Below are 15,332 nucleotides of genomic sequence, written 5' to 3'. Positions count from 1 at the left end.
ACTATTGATTCAGTTCGTATTTTATATTAATAAATATGCTTGTTGATTTAATCGTTGAATATAATACACACTATTAACTTTACTTATCCAGGTAGCATATATGATTGTATTTTTTTTTTTTTTTGTAAATATATATGCAAAAAGTAGGGCTAAGAATTTAATAATAATAATAAAATTACAGAAGCCAATGAAAGAAAATTACAATTGTTAATAAAAAATTATTTCCTGTATTTATAACATTTTTATTTTTACATAAAAAATAAAAATTTTTTTGTTGAATGTTACTATTGATTACATTAGTTCAACAATTTGAAAAAAATATAAGTTTTAAGGGAGACCGCTAGTTCGAAATTTTGAAAAATCAATTCATTTCTTTTTTGCATATTTCGTAAGTCTATACCTTCAAAAATAACATACTACAATTTCTAGTGCATATCTCGAATAGTTTTTTTGAGTTACAGCCATCTAAAGAGCAGCCGCTTATCGGTTGTCGAAAATACATTTTTAAAAATTGCTGCATCTATAACTCGAAGACAATTCATCCGATCGATTTGATTTGAATCGCAGTTTCTTTTATATATGTTTATACGTACCACGAACCTTCATTTTTTCGATCGAATCAAAAATGTAATTTTGGCAGGCCAAAAATCATCAGATTTTCGCGCGAAATTTGAAATTTTTTTTAAAAACTCTGCCACTTTGTTAAATTTCAATTTTTTTCTCAGCCTGAGGGTCATGGCAAGGGAAATACCTTCTAGTTTAATAAACTTTTTGGTTTTTTCGATTTCATGGACTGTGAAGGTTGCAATCACTGCAGCAATGGGGGGACTTTTTTTTTGAGCGTTGGGAGATTGTGAATAACTCGCTGAATTGTGAATTTCTTGATTCAAAAATTTGATCTTGTATTCATTATATATCCACACATATATCCTTAAAACATTCTATGCAGTAGTTTTCTTTAAAAAAATTCCCAAAAATCATTGTTTGTTCAGGCGGTCACACTAGTGGTCCCCCTTAAGTACTTGATTTACGTAAATCAGTTTAGATTGTAATTATTTTTTTATTAAACACCGTAATTTTTTCATACATACCTCAAATGTTATTGAGTATATAACTCATAGAAGCTAATATGAGATCATAATGATGATTTTGATGAGTTCATATTTTGGCATAATAATGAGATCATTATGAGATCATTATAGAAATAAGATTCGAAGATGCATTACGCAAATGCCTTTTGATTCAGAATAACAAATCTATGTAAGGTGTTACTGATCACTAAGTAATAACATACTTCAAGCGCGGAAATGCTTAGCTTTGAATGTGTACTTTGCAATAACTAAATTATTTTTTTATTAAGAACGGTTATCAGATAATTTTGTCCAAGCTTTTCTATGCAATAAAAGCTCTAAACGTAAAATAAAGACCCAGACCCGATGCTCTACTCTATGAACTAGCAAAGTGCACTTCAATTTTTTGATAACTTCCATTTGTTTACGAGAAAAGCTTGGACAAAGTTCCCATTTACTGTACAAGTGCAACAAAGATAGTACCGTTTATCCAGTTGAGTGCGAATAGAGAAACAAATGAAAACGCGTCTTAACAAAAAAATGTAATCATTAGACTTTTGAACCATTTCAAATTTGCTCAGCCATATAGTAATTTCCTCTTACCTTATATTTTTTATGTAAATTTTTTTTATTAAACTCTATTCGTTAGCATGTTTTTTAAAAAAAAATAGATAAATAAAATATAAAGTGAGAAAAAGCAGAAAAATATGTTAGATAGTAAAAAGTAAGATTATATTTTCCTGCATTATTTTATATAAATATACATATGTATATGAAAATTTATACATATATATCCGCGTATATGCGCATGGAGTTAACGCGGGGGCGCGTATTTTCGTTCGCGACTTGCGCGCGCGCGTAACGTTGTCTAGACTTAACTTGAGAAATCCACGAGTGACACGCGCCGGAAACTCCAGTACTTCGTACCGCGATACTCAGTGAAGTGTCTTTATTTTTGTCGCGGTTTCACGCTTGGTTTTGTACCCTTTAAACCAAAAAAACAGTTAAAAAAAAACGTAAAAAAAACATTGTGATGTGACACCCATCATTCACAATTTTTTTATAATATGAAAACTTTTTTATTTTAAATTCTAAAATAAAACCAACTATACCGAAATGTATAAAAATTTTAAAATTTTTTTAAATATCATTTTCACACCACTTTCGTTTTTTTTCCTTTTTTGAAAACTAGTTATTTATATATTTTGTTTCTCACATTAAATCGAAAGTATTATAACTAGAACTATGTCAATAAAACAAAACCTTAAATTGAATAATTCTACACATAAAACAAAAAAAAAATATATATGAGTTAATAATGAGCGTGTTGAATTTATTTATTGATTGTGACTACTGCAATACATGAATACAAAATTCAAGGTACTGTAAATAACAGACAGGTGTATATGACAGCTTGTACTAAATAATGATCCATACAGAGTGGATCAATCGAGCTGAATGAACTTGTATATTCGGATTGATGTCATGTTTCAAGGGGACTCTATTCATTTCAGTATCAATCGTACTTGTCATCGTTCATTAACGGCTTTCTCTTCAATTCCTATATTCTCGCTGATTTTTTTTCTATTTATTTTTATCTTTTGCTTTTAATAAAACTTGAATTGTAAAAAGTTAAAATGACCTTTTGCAATTCTCGTAACTTTGTTGTCACTGTGACACAACTGTTAACGAATTTATAAAATTAACTGACAATCACATTTGACATCTAAAGTCTTGTAAATATTGACATTCACTGAAATACATTGTATTCTATTTTTATCAATGCTGAATATATATTATGTAATATTTTTGAAATCAATTTTATCGAGTTTCTTAATTGCTTTCTAAAAATAGTTATTCTATAAAAAAAAAAAATAAATAAATAAAGGATTTAATTATCTCACTTGGCTTATCCTTTAGAATTCATTCGAGTATATACAGTAATAATAAATACATTAGTTGATCTAGCAAGTGACTCATTAAGAGTGTACACACTCTTATGTACATAGGCTACTTTGTAAATATAGCAATCTCAGTGGTCAATGATTTACACTTCATATGCTCCAGTTTGTTGTCATAAGCCATTAAAATTTTATATACATACATATATTTATATATCTATGTATGTATGTATATAATTCCGGGTAAGAAATATATATATAAATTATCAAAGATATTTTGGTTAAGGTAAAAGGCTCATTAACCGCTCACTTTTCATCGGAGTTTAATTAAACCATTCAATATAAATTGGTAAATAAAATGAAAAATCATTTTTTTTTTTCAGTTATTTTTTGTAGTTTTAAATATTAGGATAAAATTTTAATTTGAAAAAAAAAATGTCGATAATTACCTATTATTAATTTTTTTAATAAGGTCGTTAAATGCACTCCATAGTCGCTCACTAAAAGTTGTGGCTTACCATTATTTGATCAACACATGGTCCGATACTTGCTTAAAGATAATATCAATTGAACTTCCTAGTGGATTCGAATTACGGTAAATTGTGGTAATTACCATACTTTACCGTAATATGACGCACCTCGCGGTAAAAAGCCGTATTCATTGAAAAAAATAATTGGTAGCCGCTACTGATTATTTCGGTAGCAGTTAACGAAAAATAATCAGTAGCGGCTACCAATTATTTCGGTAGCCGTTACTGATTGGAATCGGTAGCAGCTACCGCAAAAAAATCAGTTGCTGTTACCGAAAATTAGGTAACTGGTACCGAAATAATCAGTAGTAGCTACCAATTGCCATTAGGTAGCTGCTCCCAATTATATTTCTCAGTGTTTTAAGGTAATTCTTCTAAATGTCGTAAATTATGGTATTTTGCCGCAAATTCCCGTAAAATACGCTAATTTACCGTAATTCGAATCCGCTAAAGAGCTATCATAAGTTTACCGATTTGAAGAATAACTTATAAAATATATTACTTTATTTAACTTTCACAAATTAAAAATATATAATCAAAACAATTATTAAAGAATTTAACTGAACCTAAATTTAATCTAACGAACAAACGTTAAAGTAAAAAATAGCCGACTGAGTGAAATTTTGAAAGTAGTTACTTAATTTAAAAATTATAAAAACGCATTAATCAGTTATAGTAAGTGACTAATAATACTAAACGGGGTTAGGATCTTTAGCTTAATATTTAATTTTGTTATAGAAACATAAATTTTATTTTATTTACACATACTTTATTTAAACATTAAAATATTATTTTTAACTTTAAAAATTTTTTATTATTTTTATTATCATAATCGTAGATTTTTTATTGTCAAAGAGTATCATCCTCATGAAGATGACGCGCCGGCAGGAAGCACATTTATTTTTTGTCGTTGCCAGTGCACATAACACTCACCAAAACAACCATTGTCGTTATTGTTGTTTTTCGTACTCTAACACCAAACGCGGCTGTAAAAATATCCTCTCTTAAAATAGAACCTGGCTCTTGACTTTTTTATTTTTATTTTTACCAATTTGTTATGAGAATTCTTTTTTCATTCTTCATTGGTTTACAATATTACACACCTCAAACACGAAGCGCTCGAGTGGATTTTTTTATTTTTTTGTTCATCTCTTATCTCTAGGAAAAAAAAAACAATAAAAAAAAATTAAACTGAAGCACAATTACAAGCATGAGTATACAGCGAAAAGTTCGAAAGTGTACGTAAAAAAAAGACAAATAGTTTAACCTCAGGCGACGTATAATTTATACATTGGTTAAAATAGTCTCTGTAAAAGATATATCATCGAGAATAGAAAGCACGAATCGTATATGCTCTCTTTTTTTTCTTTCTTATTTCCGAACTATTCATCGTAATTCTTTTCTCAAGTGATTCCATAATATTTTATTTTTTTTAAAGATTTTTCTCGATCCTTTTTTCTCCCTTTGCTCAACTGAGTTCTTATTTATTGATGAAAGACACGCAATTCTATCATTTTTTCCTTTTTTCTTATAATTTTCGGCAGATTTCTTTTCACATTTGCTGTTGATAAAATAATTTCATTGAATTTATTCAAAAATCATAATTTATTATCTATTATAATACATAAACAAATAAGTACTTGATTATAAATTTAAAAATGTCTATATAATATATATTTAAGTACGGTAGTTAAATATGTCTGTAAAAATTAGTTGACTAAATTCCTTTTGATGTCAGCAAAATGTTTCAAGTTAATTTATTATAAATTACATCAAACGCAAAGTTTGTCAGTCGCGAACTTTAATTGATTCAAAGTTTAATTATGAAATTGGAGCTTCATTATAAATGTTTAGTAGTTAAAACTACAATTTAATAGTAATTTATAAGGAAATAGTAATCCTAATAATAAATGGCCAAGTAATATTCATAGTTGACTTTGATAAATATGGTATGAAGCGTAAAAGAGATATGAGTATAATCTATTTACTAATTTAAAGATTTATTAATTTATTTATATAATCTGGTAATTTATACACATACTAACACATAGAAAATAAGATTTACGTATTAGCTTATCACCCCATATCTGTATATAGTTTGTGTATTCCAATCAATAATTCGGCATATTACGCGCGGGTGAATCCCGAGCTGAAATACTTACAAATGGTTCAACCCGTTCAAGCAGAAAACGAGTCAACTGTTAACATGGAGTCTCTTGAGGAAATGCTTCGCAAGGTAATAATTTATTTTATTACATAAAATTCAACGTTGATATTTCTCCAGATTTATTTGCTCTTTAATTTTTTTTTTGTATTTTTATTCAAAATTATCTCTAATGATTCAAAAACATATTTTACTCTAAAGAACGTTTATTATTATCTATATTAAGGTGGCCCAAAAAAGCCGGCTATTTTTTTTTTCGAGTCTCTTATGAAAATTTGTTAGTTTACGATGTTTTTAAAAGACTCTCCAAAAATCAGCTCGATAAAAAATTTTCAAGAGGTCGCTCATGAATTTTGGAAATATCCAAAATGATTGAAATTCGGATTTTTTACTTACAAATTTTTTCTTTGTCGTGGCAGCAATAGTTTATATTTATAAAATCATGTCTATGCTGGAAATTTCAGCCCGAAATTTAAATATTTAAACGATGCTCAAGAATTTTGAATATTAACTGATAATTCGTAACTAATAGTTTGAATTAGTTGTATTTTTTTTATGACTCAATTATTGTCATTTCAGTAAAATGTAACTTTTTCATAACCAAAAATATACAGGACAGTCTTAAACAATAAAATTTGGTACGTTTTGAATAAGCGAAAAAACCTACAAATTGAATTAAAAAATAAAAAAGTATGTAAGTAACTTATTATTTCTATTTCTCGGGTCATATTTTCATTCATTGTGATGCAAATTGATGGTGAAAAAATCGAGAAGCTTTATTATTAATATTCAAGGGTCGCTCGAAAACGTTCAAAAAACAGAACTCGGAAACATTCGAAATTCTTGAGCGAGGTTTAAATATTTAAATTTTAGGCTTAAATTTTCAGCGTAGTCATAATTTCACAAATATAAATTATTGCTGCCAAAAAGAAAAAAGTTTTAAGTAAAAAATTCAAATTTCGATCATTTTTGATATTTTCAAAATTTGTGTGTCACCTCTCGAAAATTTTTTATCAAGCTGATTTTAGGAGAGGCTTCTAAAAACATTGTAAACTAAAAAATTTTCATAAGAGACTCGAAAAGAAAGAAATAACCGGTTTTTTTTAATCACCCTAATCTATATTATTGAGAGAATAAGGAAAATTTTGTTCCAGCCATATTTTTATGATAGAATTAGCTAATGTTATTTGATTTGTTTCGTTGCAAAGGTCTTGACTAATTTGTGCCTTTTCATAGTTTTAGCTCTTCTTTTTTGCCAAGTATCAATTCTCGAGTCAAAAAACAAGTTCGGAATAAAATTGTATCAGTGTCAAAGCTGTTGTACTGTTTCAATTTGAACACTTTTTAATTAAAAAGTAATTAATTTTTTTATACTTAAAATTTTTCTACCTAAAACTTTTCAAAGTCCGAAGTATTATAACTTCGTTCCTTGAAGATTTTGAGGTTTTAGTTATAATTTAAAATTGATAAATTATTCGCATTTAGACCTCATAGTTCTCATTGAAGATTTTGAGTACTAAAGTAGAGTTACTTTCTTGGCGGCAAATAAAACATCAAAAGATAATTAAAGACTGTTTTATTGAACTTTGAAGATAAAAATTTTTAAAAAAATTTCTGAAAGTTTATTAGTAAGGATTTAATAAACAATTAAATTTAAATTATATTTAATAAATTTGGTAGTGATACACGGACAGTCAGTTGACTGTAGGTTGTTCGTTACTATTATATTTTTCACCGAAAAGAATTATGATCTATTATAATACATGTACGAAAAGATATAATTAAGAGAAATTATTAATGAATGAAACATAGGGCATTAATTTAATTTTACAATTTTAAACGAAGGATATCAAATGTAATTACATGGATATTGTACTTAAATTTTTTCCACTCAACTGTCTGCTGTACGTAACATCCCATCATTCAAGAGCGGAGTTGGAGCACTCTCTAGAGACTATAATCATTCTAAGGGATTTTTTATTGTTACTGATCACATCGCATTTTCCGTATGATTTAAGGGAAAGTTTTTTCACAAATTACTTTATTACAATGTGAAAAAAAAAATAATAATAAATAAATAAACTGGGAAAAATAATACCCATGAGAAAATATTTACTTTATCAATATTATAAATCATGTAGATAATTATACTTTCATATAATCATACATGATAAATAGTATATTAGTTCAATTATTTAATTGCATATTGAACAAAAAATTAAAACAAAATGATACATTTTTTTTTTACTATAAATCCCCAAGTATTAATGTCATCTTAATAACCAACTAAACTGACAGTTGTGTTTGACAGATTAAATAAAACGAATTCATAAATAGTATATTCTGTGACAAGGGATGAAACAAAACGATTTTAAACCAGGATGAACATCTACGAAAAAATATATAGCCGGGAATATATGCCGGTACAATAGCATACATACGACAATACGAAAGATATAAGCCGGGTTTGTACTATTTTTCGGGATATATATTTTTCGTACGGGAAGTTGGCTGCCCGAGCCATAGGCGAGGGCTGACTTGACCCGCAGTCTGAAATAATGTTTCATCCTGTGTCACACTATATTTTTCATGATTACCATTAGAACTTTAAATTTTAGTATCAGCAGCCAGTCAGAAATGTTAGTTCAAGACCAATGGTGTCATCAACTATTAGCGTAAGCGTAAATTGTCATTTGCAATTTATGATTAAGCAGAAACCATAAATACTATTCATCATTTATACTCATTTCTATAAAACTTAATCACAAACTCAGAATTGTCATTTATGTAATTAAAATTAATGTTATGAAATTACTGTTGAACATATGACAGAATCAGAGTTGAAATTGCGTATGCCTTCAGTTAACCGGTAGAAACATTATTTGTTTCTTCCCACGGGATGGAACACATGCTTCTATCCGCTGATTGAAGACATTCGCAATTTATGCATACGCTAATATTTGTTCACGCCATTGGATTGAAATTAGCTTTTTTCGACTGGCTGTAGCGACACTGAAATTGCCAGTTTCAATGCTGGTATAATGGAAAATATAGCACATGATTCAGGATAAAACATAATTTTCAACTTCGGGTAATGTCTAAGCCTTCGGCTTAGGCAGCAAACTTTACTTTCATCTGAAATCGTCTTGTTTTATCTCTGGCGCCCAATACACTATTACGTTGCTCAGCTATGAAAATTTGATTCTTCACTTATCAGTTTTACGGATGAATAGTTTTTAAACCTTTGAAAAAAAAAAATAAATTTGTCAGGATACATTACATTTTTTTATTGGAAAAATTTTTATAAAAAATTCAAATAACTATCAAAAAAGTGTCATGTTTATATTCAAAAAAATATAGAGTAACAACTTTGATGTTCTATGAATAAATTATACTTACAATACAATCTATATGACAATGTAATTTTCACCAGTCTAAAATAGATATAACAATATCATGTATGTTTTTATTTTCAACACTTTGTTCTGGAACGATTTTTCAGTAATGGCCAATGAAATATATAAAAAACTATATGGTTTTCTAACATTCCATTTTTTATACCTTTTTCTTTCATTGGTCTTGTTTTCTTCACCCCACGGGAAAGCGTATTTTTTTGTGGTTGAAATACGTATTATCGATCGCGGGAGAATTTTCCATATGTGTGTTTTCTGTAGATTCACAGACAAAAATTAATCCTTGTTCTAAAGGTGGAGTCGTAGCTTCTGCAGAGACAACCGCACCACGTGCACTAAAGTACCCTTCCTAACAGCCAACATATAGCTAACTGGGTCGGAGTTGTATCTGTGACTTTACTGCTGTCCTAATTGAGCCAATCTTAATGTTGTTTACGGAGCAAAAAAAGTACTGAGAATAATTATGTCTGTAATCTTACATTTTTTTTTTATTTGTACCTCAACTCCACAATATCAAAGAACCTTCGTTTTGTCAAGTACAAGCTATTTATAAAACAAAGGATATTCTATACATTTTACATTTTAATGTTCGAATTATTCATTTTCTTTATTCTTGAGATTATTGTCAAGCAAAAAAAATTTTCTTATGTAACAAAATTAACCGTACAATGTTTATTAGTGAGATATTTTGTCACGGCTATAAAAAGTTATTCAATATTTTATTCATTTAACGCAGTATTCTACTTTGAGTGTGCAAAAAAAAAAGCTAATTTTTACGAATTTTTAATGAAATTATGAATAAAGATATACATGTAGGGTTTGTAAGGCATAGTAAATACACTGTTGAAATACATTTCAAAATATTTTCTTATATATTTTATATACTTTAAACATACAAAAACACCATTCGAATACAACGCTTCGATTAGTAGGTGGGTCTGCGCTTGGTATTATAGTTTAAGAAACGAACAATCTAAAACAGAAAATTTTTGAATTTTTAGATTCAATATATCACTATCAACCGGCTGAACTAAGATTTTTGCATGTGGGGCAATCCATGACAAATCACCGAGGTTTTGACCCGACCCCCTTCGATTTCACTGAAACTTTTTTAACATTTTCTATCCTACCAAAGACATTTTTCTTAATTTTTTCAGATTTTTTTACCCAACCCAAAAACAAGTTACGAATTTTTTTAAAAAACCGCTCTTTTTTTTTAAATTTCTATAATTTTTTCACAAATTAACCTTTCGACTCTTTTTTTGAAATTTGTGTTTTTAAATGTAGTTTTCAGAAAAAAATACTAAAAATTTCAGCGAAATCGAAGGTGGTCGTCTCAAATTAATGAATGTATTTCAATAGTGTATTTATTAAGCCTAACAAATCCTACATGTATATCTTTATTCATAATCTCATTAAAAATTCGTAAAAAATAGTTGTTTTTCGAGCGTTCAAAGTAAAATACTGCCTTAAAACGTCTCATGACAAATAATTTCTAGTATCTACTCGTTGTTATTGAATTTTATTTTGAAGATTTCATGATCTCAAAAGTATCATGGCTGTATCATGGTTTTAAAACAAACTGGAGAATGTATATACTTAATAAGAATTGTGAAAAACAATAAAATACAAAGAACACGTTAAAGTTTCGAACTAAAAGCCGTGAGCTTATTTCTTTATCTTTTGGTGAAGAGAGTATGCTATTCTTTTTTTTTTTTCTTTATAATGTGAAATCCTCAAGCGTCTGTCATTACCAACCTCATTTTCCGCTAGAATGCATAGTTTTCTGTCTTTTATTATACTTTTCATTTCTTTTGTTGCATTTATAGCAAAAGTAATTTTAGTAAATCTCTAGACATCACATGTATATTATATATATATATTTGAAACAATGCAATAAGCTATGAAGAGCTTTACTTTTTAGTAGATATACGATATTTATAAGAGCTTGCAATTTCCGTACTTTACAGTATACAAAAGAAATAAAGCTTTATGTAGTTTGAAATATGATATTAAAGTAAGAAAAAAAGAATCTCATCAAACGAAATAAAATTTTTCAGTATTATTGAGTCAAAATTGAGCAACAACAATAACTGTTGATTATTTCACAAATTAGTTGATGTAAACGTTATGGGGTGATACCTTCAGATGGGCATTCACGGAAATTTGCTTTAGTCTGGCACTTGCATCATCTTGGTTGTATTTCTAACATCATCATACTTCTCTTTTCCCACGGGAAAATCCTCCTAACCGCAAGAGTACGCTAGAGAACTACTCTTCCATTATAATTAATGTATGAGACTCTAGGGATTGAAGGATTTAAGCTCAAGTCCTCACTATCTCTCTTTTTAGGTAAAGTAGAGTAACTCATCATATCAAACCATTTCTAATTTGACTTACTTCTAGTCTCGGAGGTAAGGGATAAGTAAATCACAAACTCTCGCACTTCTATAAGAAAGGAAATAATATTTAGTTTTTTAAACCTTTTTTTTCTCTTGAAACACTACTTATTATTTTTATAATACGAGCATCACAACAATATATCGTTAATTATAATTATTTCATTACAAAAGAATTAAAAAATTTGGAAAATTGTATGAACAATTTTTTTTCAATTATACTAAACTCATATTATTTTGCTATACATATCTTTTTATAATGGTGTGTAAGTAGACACTATACATCACAGGTTCGTAATTTAATTAGATGGATAATTAAATTTTTATCGATCATAAAGAGGAAATTCATTACGGTTTTTACAGATGACATTTCAAAATCTATAATGAAAAAATTAAGTTTTCACTGTATCCCCTTTTTTCATTTTTTAACCCTTTCACGAATAAGGGACACATTTGTCCCCACATAATATTTTAATTAAAAAAATTTATATTTTCAAAAAATTCCTTATTACTTGAAGTAGGTATTTTATATTACGAATAATTGTAATATATTTTCAACAAAAACCATTTAAATAAATAATTTTAAAAAAATAATATTTTAAAAATTCTCTGTTGTAATATCACAATCTATATGATCGATTGAATTTCAATTTGTACAAAATTAAAGCTTTGGTAAACCTCACTGATTTTTACAAAGCTCATGTAAATCAATTCATTCGTGTGAGAGATGTATGGAACATATTGATTTACCTGTCATAAATATCCATGGATATCAATTTGAATATACAGTCAAAAATACTGTCTAGAACTTCAAAAGCTTCACAATTACGAAAATCTCGATTTTCGATATCTGGTTCAAAGTCAAAAACTTTTTTTTTTTTTTGAAAAATTTTAAACTTTCATAATAAAAAATTAAAAATCCATAAGAATGGTTTTAAAAATTATGAGTCTCTTATATAATGCTACCAAATGATGTCTGATAAATCACCATCGAATCATGATATTCAATAATTTTATGGTAAAACCTATTTTTCATTCAGATAAATCATTACTTGAAACTAAAATTTAATATACATTGTCAAAAAACTGAGAATTAATTTTAAATTCGAATCAACTCCATCAGATATTTTTGGCAGGGGATTAAATAAATAAAAATTCAACTCCGGATTTAATCTGCGTTTACTCCACACATTTTTAACAATGTAATGATGATGATCTCGTATTTTTGAAGTATAAAATGTATAGTAATTTCTCAAGTAGTAATAACAATGTTTCATTCTCGCCGAGATGTGTTCCAGCTCGTTGCTATTCACATGTATCATGATTGACCCAGGGACCGCGTGAATTGCACTCAGAGTCCGTGTCGCGACCTACGGATTAACCTCCCTTTTAATTAATTACCCCGTATACATGGTACGCCAGTGGCACTCGATCTAACACCCGGAGGACTATCTCCCTATTTATGGCTAGTGAATGCAGCCATTTTCGCTACAATGTACAATCAAGTAGTCTCTCTAGACACGACACTCTAATACTACTGAAATTTAGCTATTATAGGTAGATTAGTTCCATTAAGTGTCATAAACATTATAGTTAATGGTACCATTTTATAGCAAAGAAGTAATGAGACACGATCTTTATTTTATAAATAGTAATATAAACATATTTGAAAACCAAAATATCAATATTGATTTTTATAAAAATTTTTCAGCATAATAAAATGATTTAAAATCTTGAAGTATATGTTCGCTGAAATATTAAAACATAAATTATTTTTCATAAAGTATAGCTAGACTTATTTTGCTCATTTTGGATTAAATCTCCTTTGGTTTTCTGGATTTACACAAAAACCTTATTTATCACTTTTTGATATAAACGTTTTCAACGTCTGAACTCTTATTTTTAGCTAACGTCGTAGAATTTGAGTATATAGAGACACTCTCCACACTGCGGCTTACTTTTCCTTGTAATATTGTTTTTTTTCTTTTACTGGCATTTGTCCAAATAGCCGTAATATATATGTTGGCCAACAATAATTACTATAAAAAAAAAAATTTCAATGATGATTGTTTTATTTTGTTCTGAGTAAATGTTATGAATTTTGATATTAGTTTCATTCATTATAATTAAAATAGTCATCTATCAGGCAATTTTATTATTGAAAATATATTTTAAGATTACATGAATACACATATATATTTATTTGATAAACAAATTTTTCTTTTAATGTACAAACATAAATTTCTGACAGTAAAAAATAACTAAAAAAACTTGAACACGGATTGACCCTGCGGACCAGCCCTAAAACTTCCCGTTGTTTTCGAGCTCTTGAGATAAAAGAAATTTACGTATTTCATTAAACTACGAAAATTTTAAAAGTCTCAAATAATTGATAACAGAAAACATTCAACTTTTATGTACGAATATTCTTAAAAAAACGCATAGATGTTGCTTTTATTTTATTTTTTACAATTATTTTACTAAATATTTTAATTTAGCATAATTAATTACGATGCAGCTAGTAAAAATTTCTAAAACAAATTTTAACCTGTTGCTTTGGGAAAATTACAATGCACATTGTAAATTCTGTTCGATATAATTGAAAAATTTCTATGTTATCAGTAATTTTTATCATAATCCCATACTGTCTTCATGCTACTATTACTATAGCAATTGTTCTATAAATTTTTTGTAGAAAAGATCATTAAATTCTCTGAGTGTATACACATAAACATGTACCAAGTATTTAGCAAAATTGATTTCATATGCAGACGGGTCATAATCGTATTAGAAGGCAATTTGACCATTTACAATTCAAACCATGATTGCCGGAGGAAGAGAAAAGAGAAGCAAAGCCATTTAATAACTAATTAACTTGAATTCCATTACCCTCGCCCTTTCCTTAATAATTATTTTCCGTTAATTACCCAAATATAAACCGGTTAAATTCAGTATTCAAAATAACATTTAGTGCTAAGTTAACTATACCATTTTTAATTATTATATTTTTAATTAACAATTATTTTTCACGTTTTATTTATAGTTTACACAAAAAACATTTTAATTAATGAAACAATTTATAATTTTGTTACAGCTTTCGGAGCTTGAACAACGAGTTCTTGATGCTGAGGGAAGAGCAGATGAAGCCGAAGATAAAGTAAGTTATATTTTTTTTTATTTACCTAAAATTTTTTCAGCCTCATAATTAAAAAATATGAATGTAAATTAATAAACCTTCAGGCTATTGCACGTGCAGTCACAGTAACAATATTTTTATTAATTAATGTAACTATGTTGATGTAAGCAATTTATTTCCACTTGTTTTATATGCATTTACTATTTACAAAACCATGCGAAATTATGTTTTATTAATTCATTTATATGAATATTAAATTAATTTTCGATTCGATATTTACATTGTTTACTTTGTACACAGGAGTTATGTACATTGTGAGTACTAATAAAGTTTTTCGTTTATTTTTAAATTCAGATTTTTTTTTACAATTTTTTATATATTAATTATGAGCTGTTCTATAAACATACTATATATATGACCTGCGTAAGTGTAAAAGGAACTTGTTCTAAAAATGATCCAAAAAGGTTTATAACCATGATCTTCCCAATTTAAGACAATTCTGCGCAGGGAAAAAAAAAACTCTAAAAATTACTGTTTGAAATTATAACTCGGAACCCGGTTGTCAATATGGGGAATTTTAATATTCAAATAGTAAATTTTATAATACATGTCGTCTATTTTCTAAGTATCAGTTACAATTTTTAAAGTTCAAATAGTAATTTTTCTTGCATAGACAATAAATTTTCATACTTATCCTGTAATTATTCACGTTTAAATCG

At 27.8% G+C, this 15,332-nt stretch overlaps 1 protein-coding gene across 6 annotated transcripts in view; it reads left to right on the top strand.

The window, feature by feature from the left end:
- LOC103572043 (uncharacterized protein CG43867) overlaps positions 1 to 15,332 on the top strand; it is a 65,220-nt gene that overhangs the window by 23,043 nt on the left and 26,845 nt on the right. For all 6 annotated transcript variants that reach the window (XR_001345407.2, XM_014444778.2, XM_014444776.2 and 3 more), the window contains exon 3: positions 14,572 to 14,634. Coding sequence is in view for 5 of the 6 variants with exons in the window: in XM_014444778.2 (XP_014300264.1) it covers positions 14,572 to 14,634 (63 nt within the window). In the remaining variant the exon portion in view is untranslated. The remainder of the gene's footprint in view (positions 1 to 14,571; positions 14,635 to 15,332) is intronic.

This window comes from Microplitis demolitor, chromosome 5 (genome assembly GCF_026212275.2).
Source record: "Microplitis demolitor isolate Queensland-Clemson2020A chromosome 5, iyMicDemo2.1a, whole genome shotgun sequence".
Taxonomy (NCBI): Eukaryota; Metazoa; Arthropoda; class Insecta; order Hymenoptera; family Braconidae; genus Microplitis; species Microplitis demolitor.
This window is presented reverse-complemented; position numbering and strand designations above follow the sequence as displayed.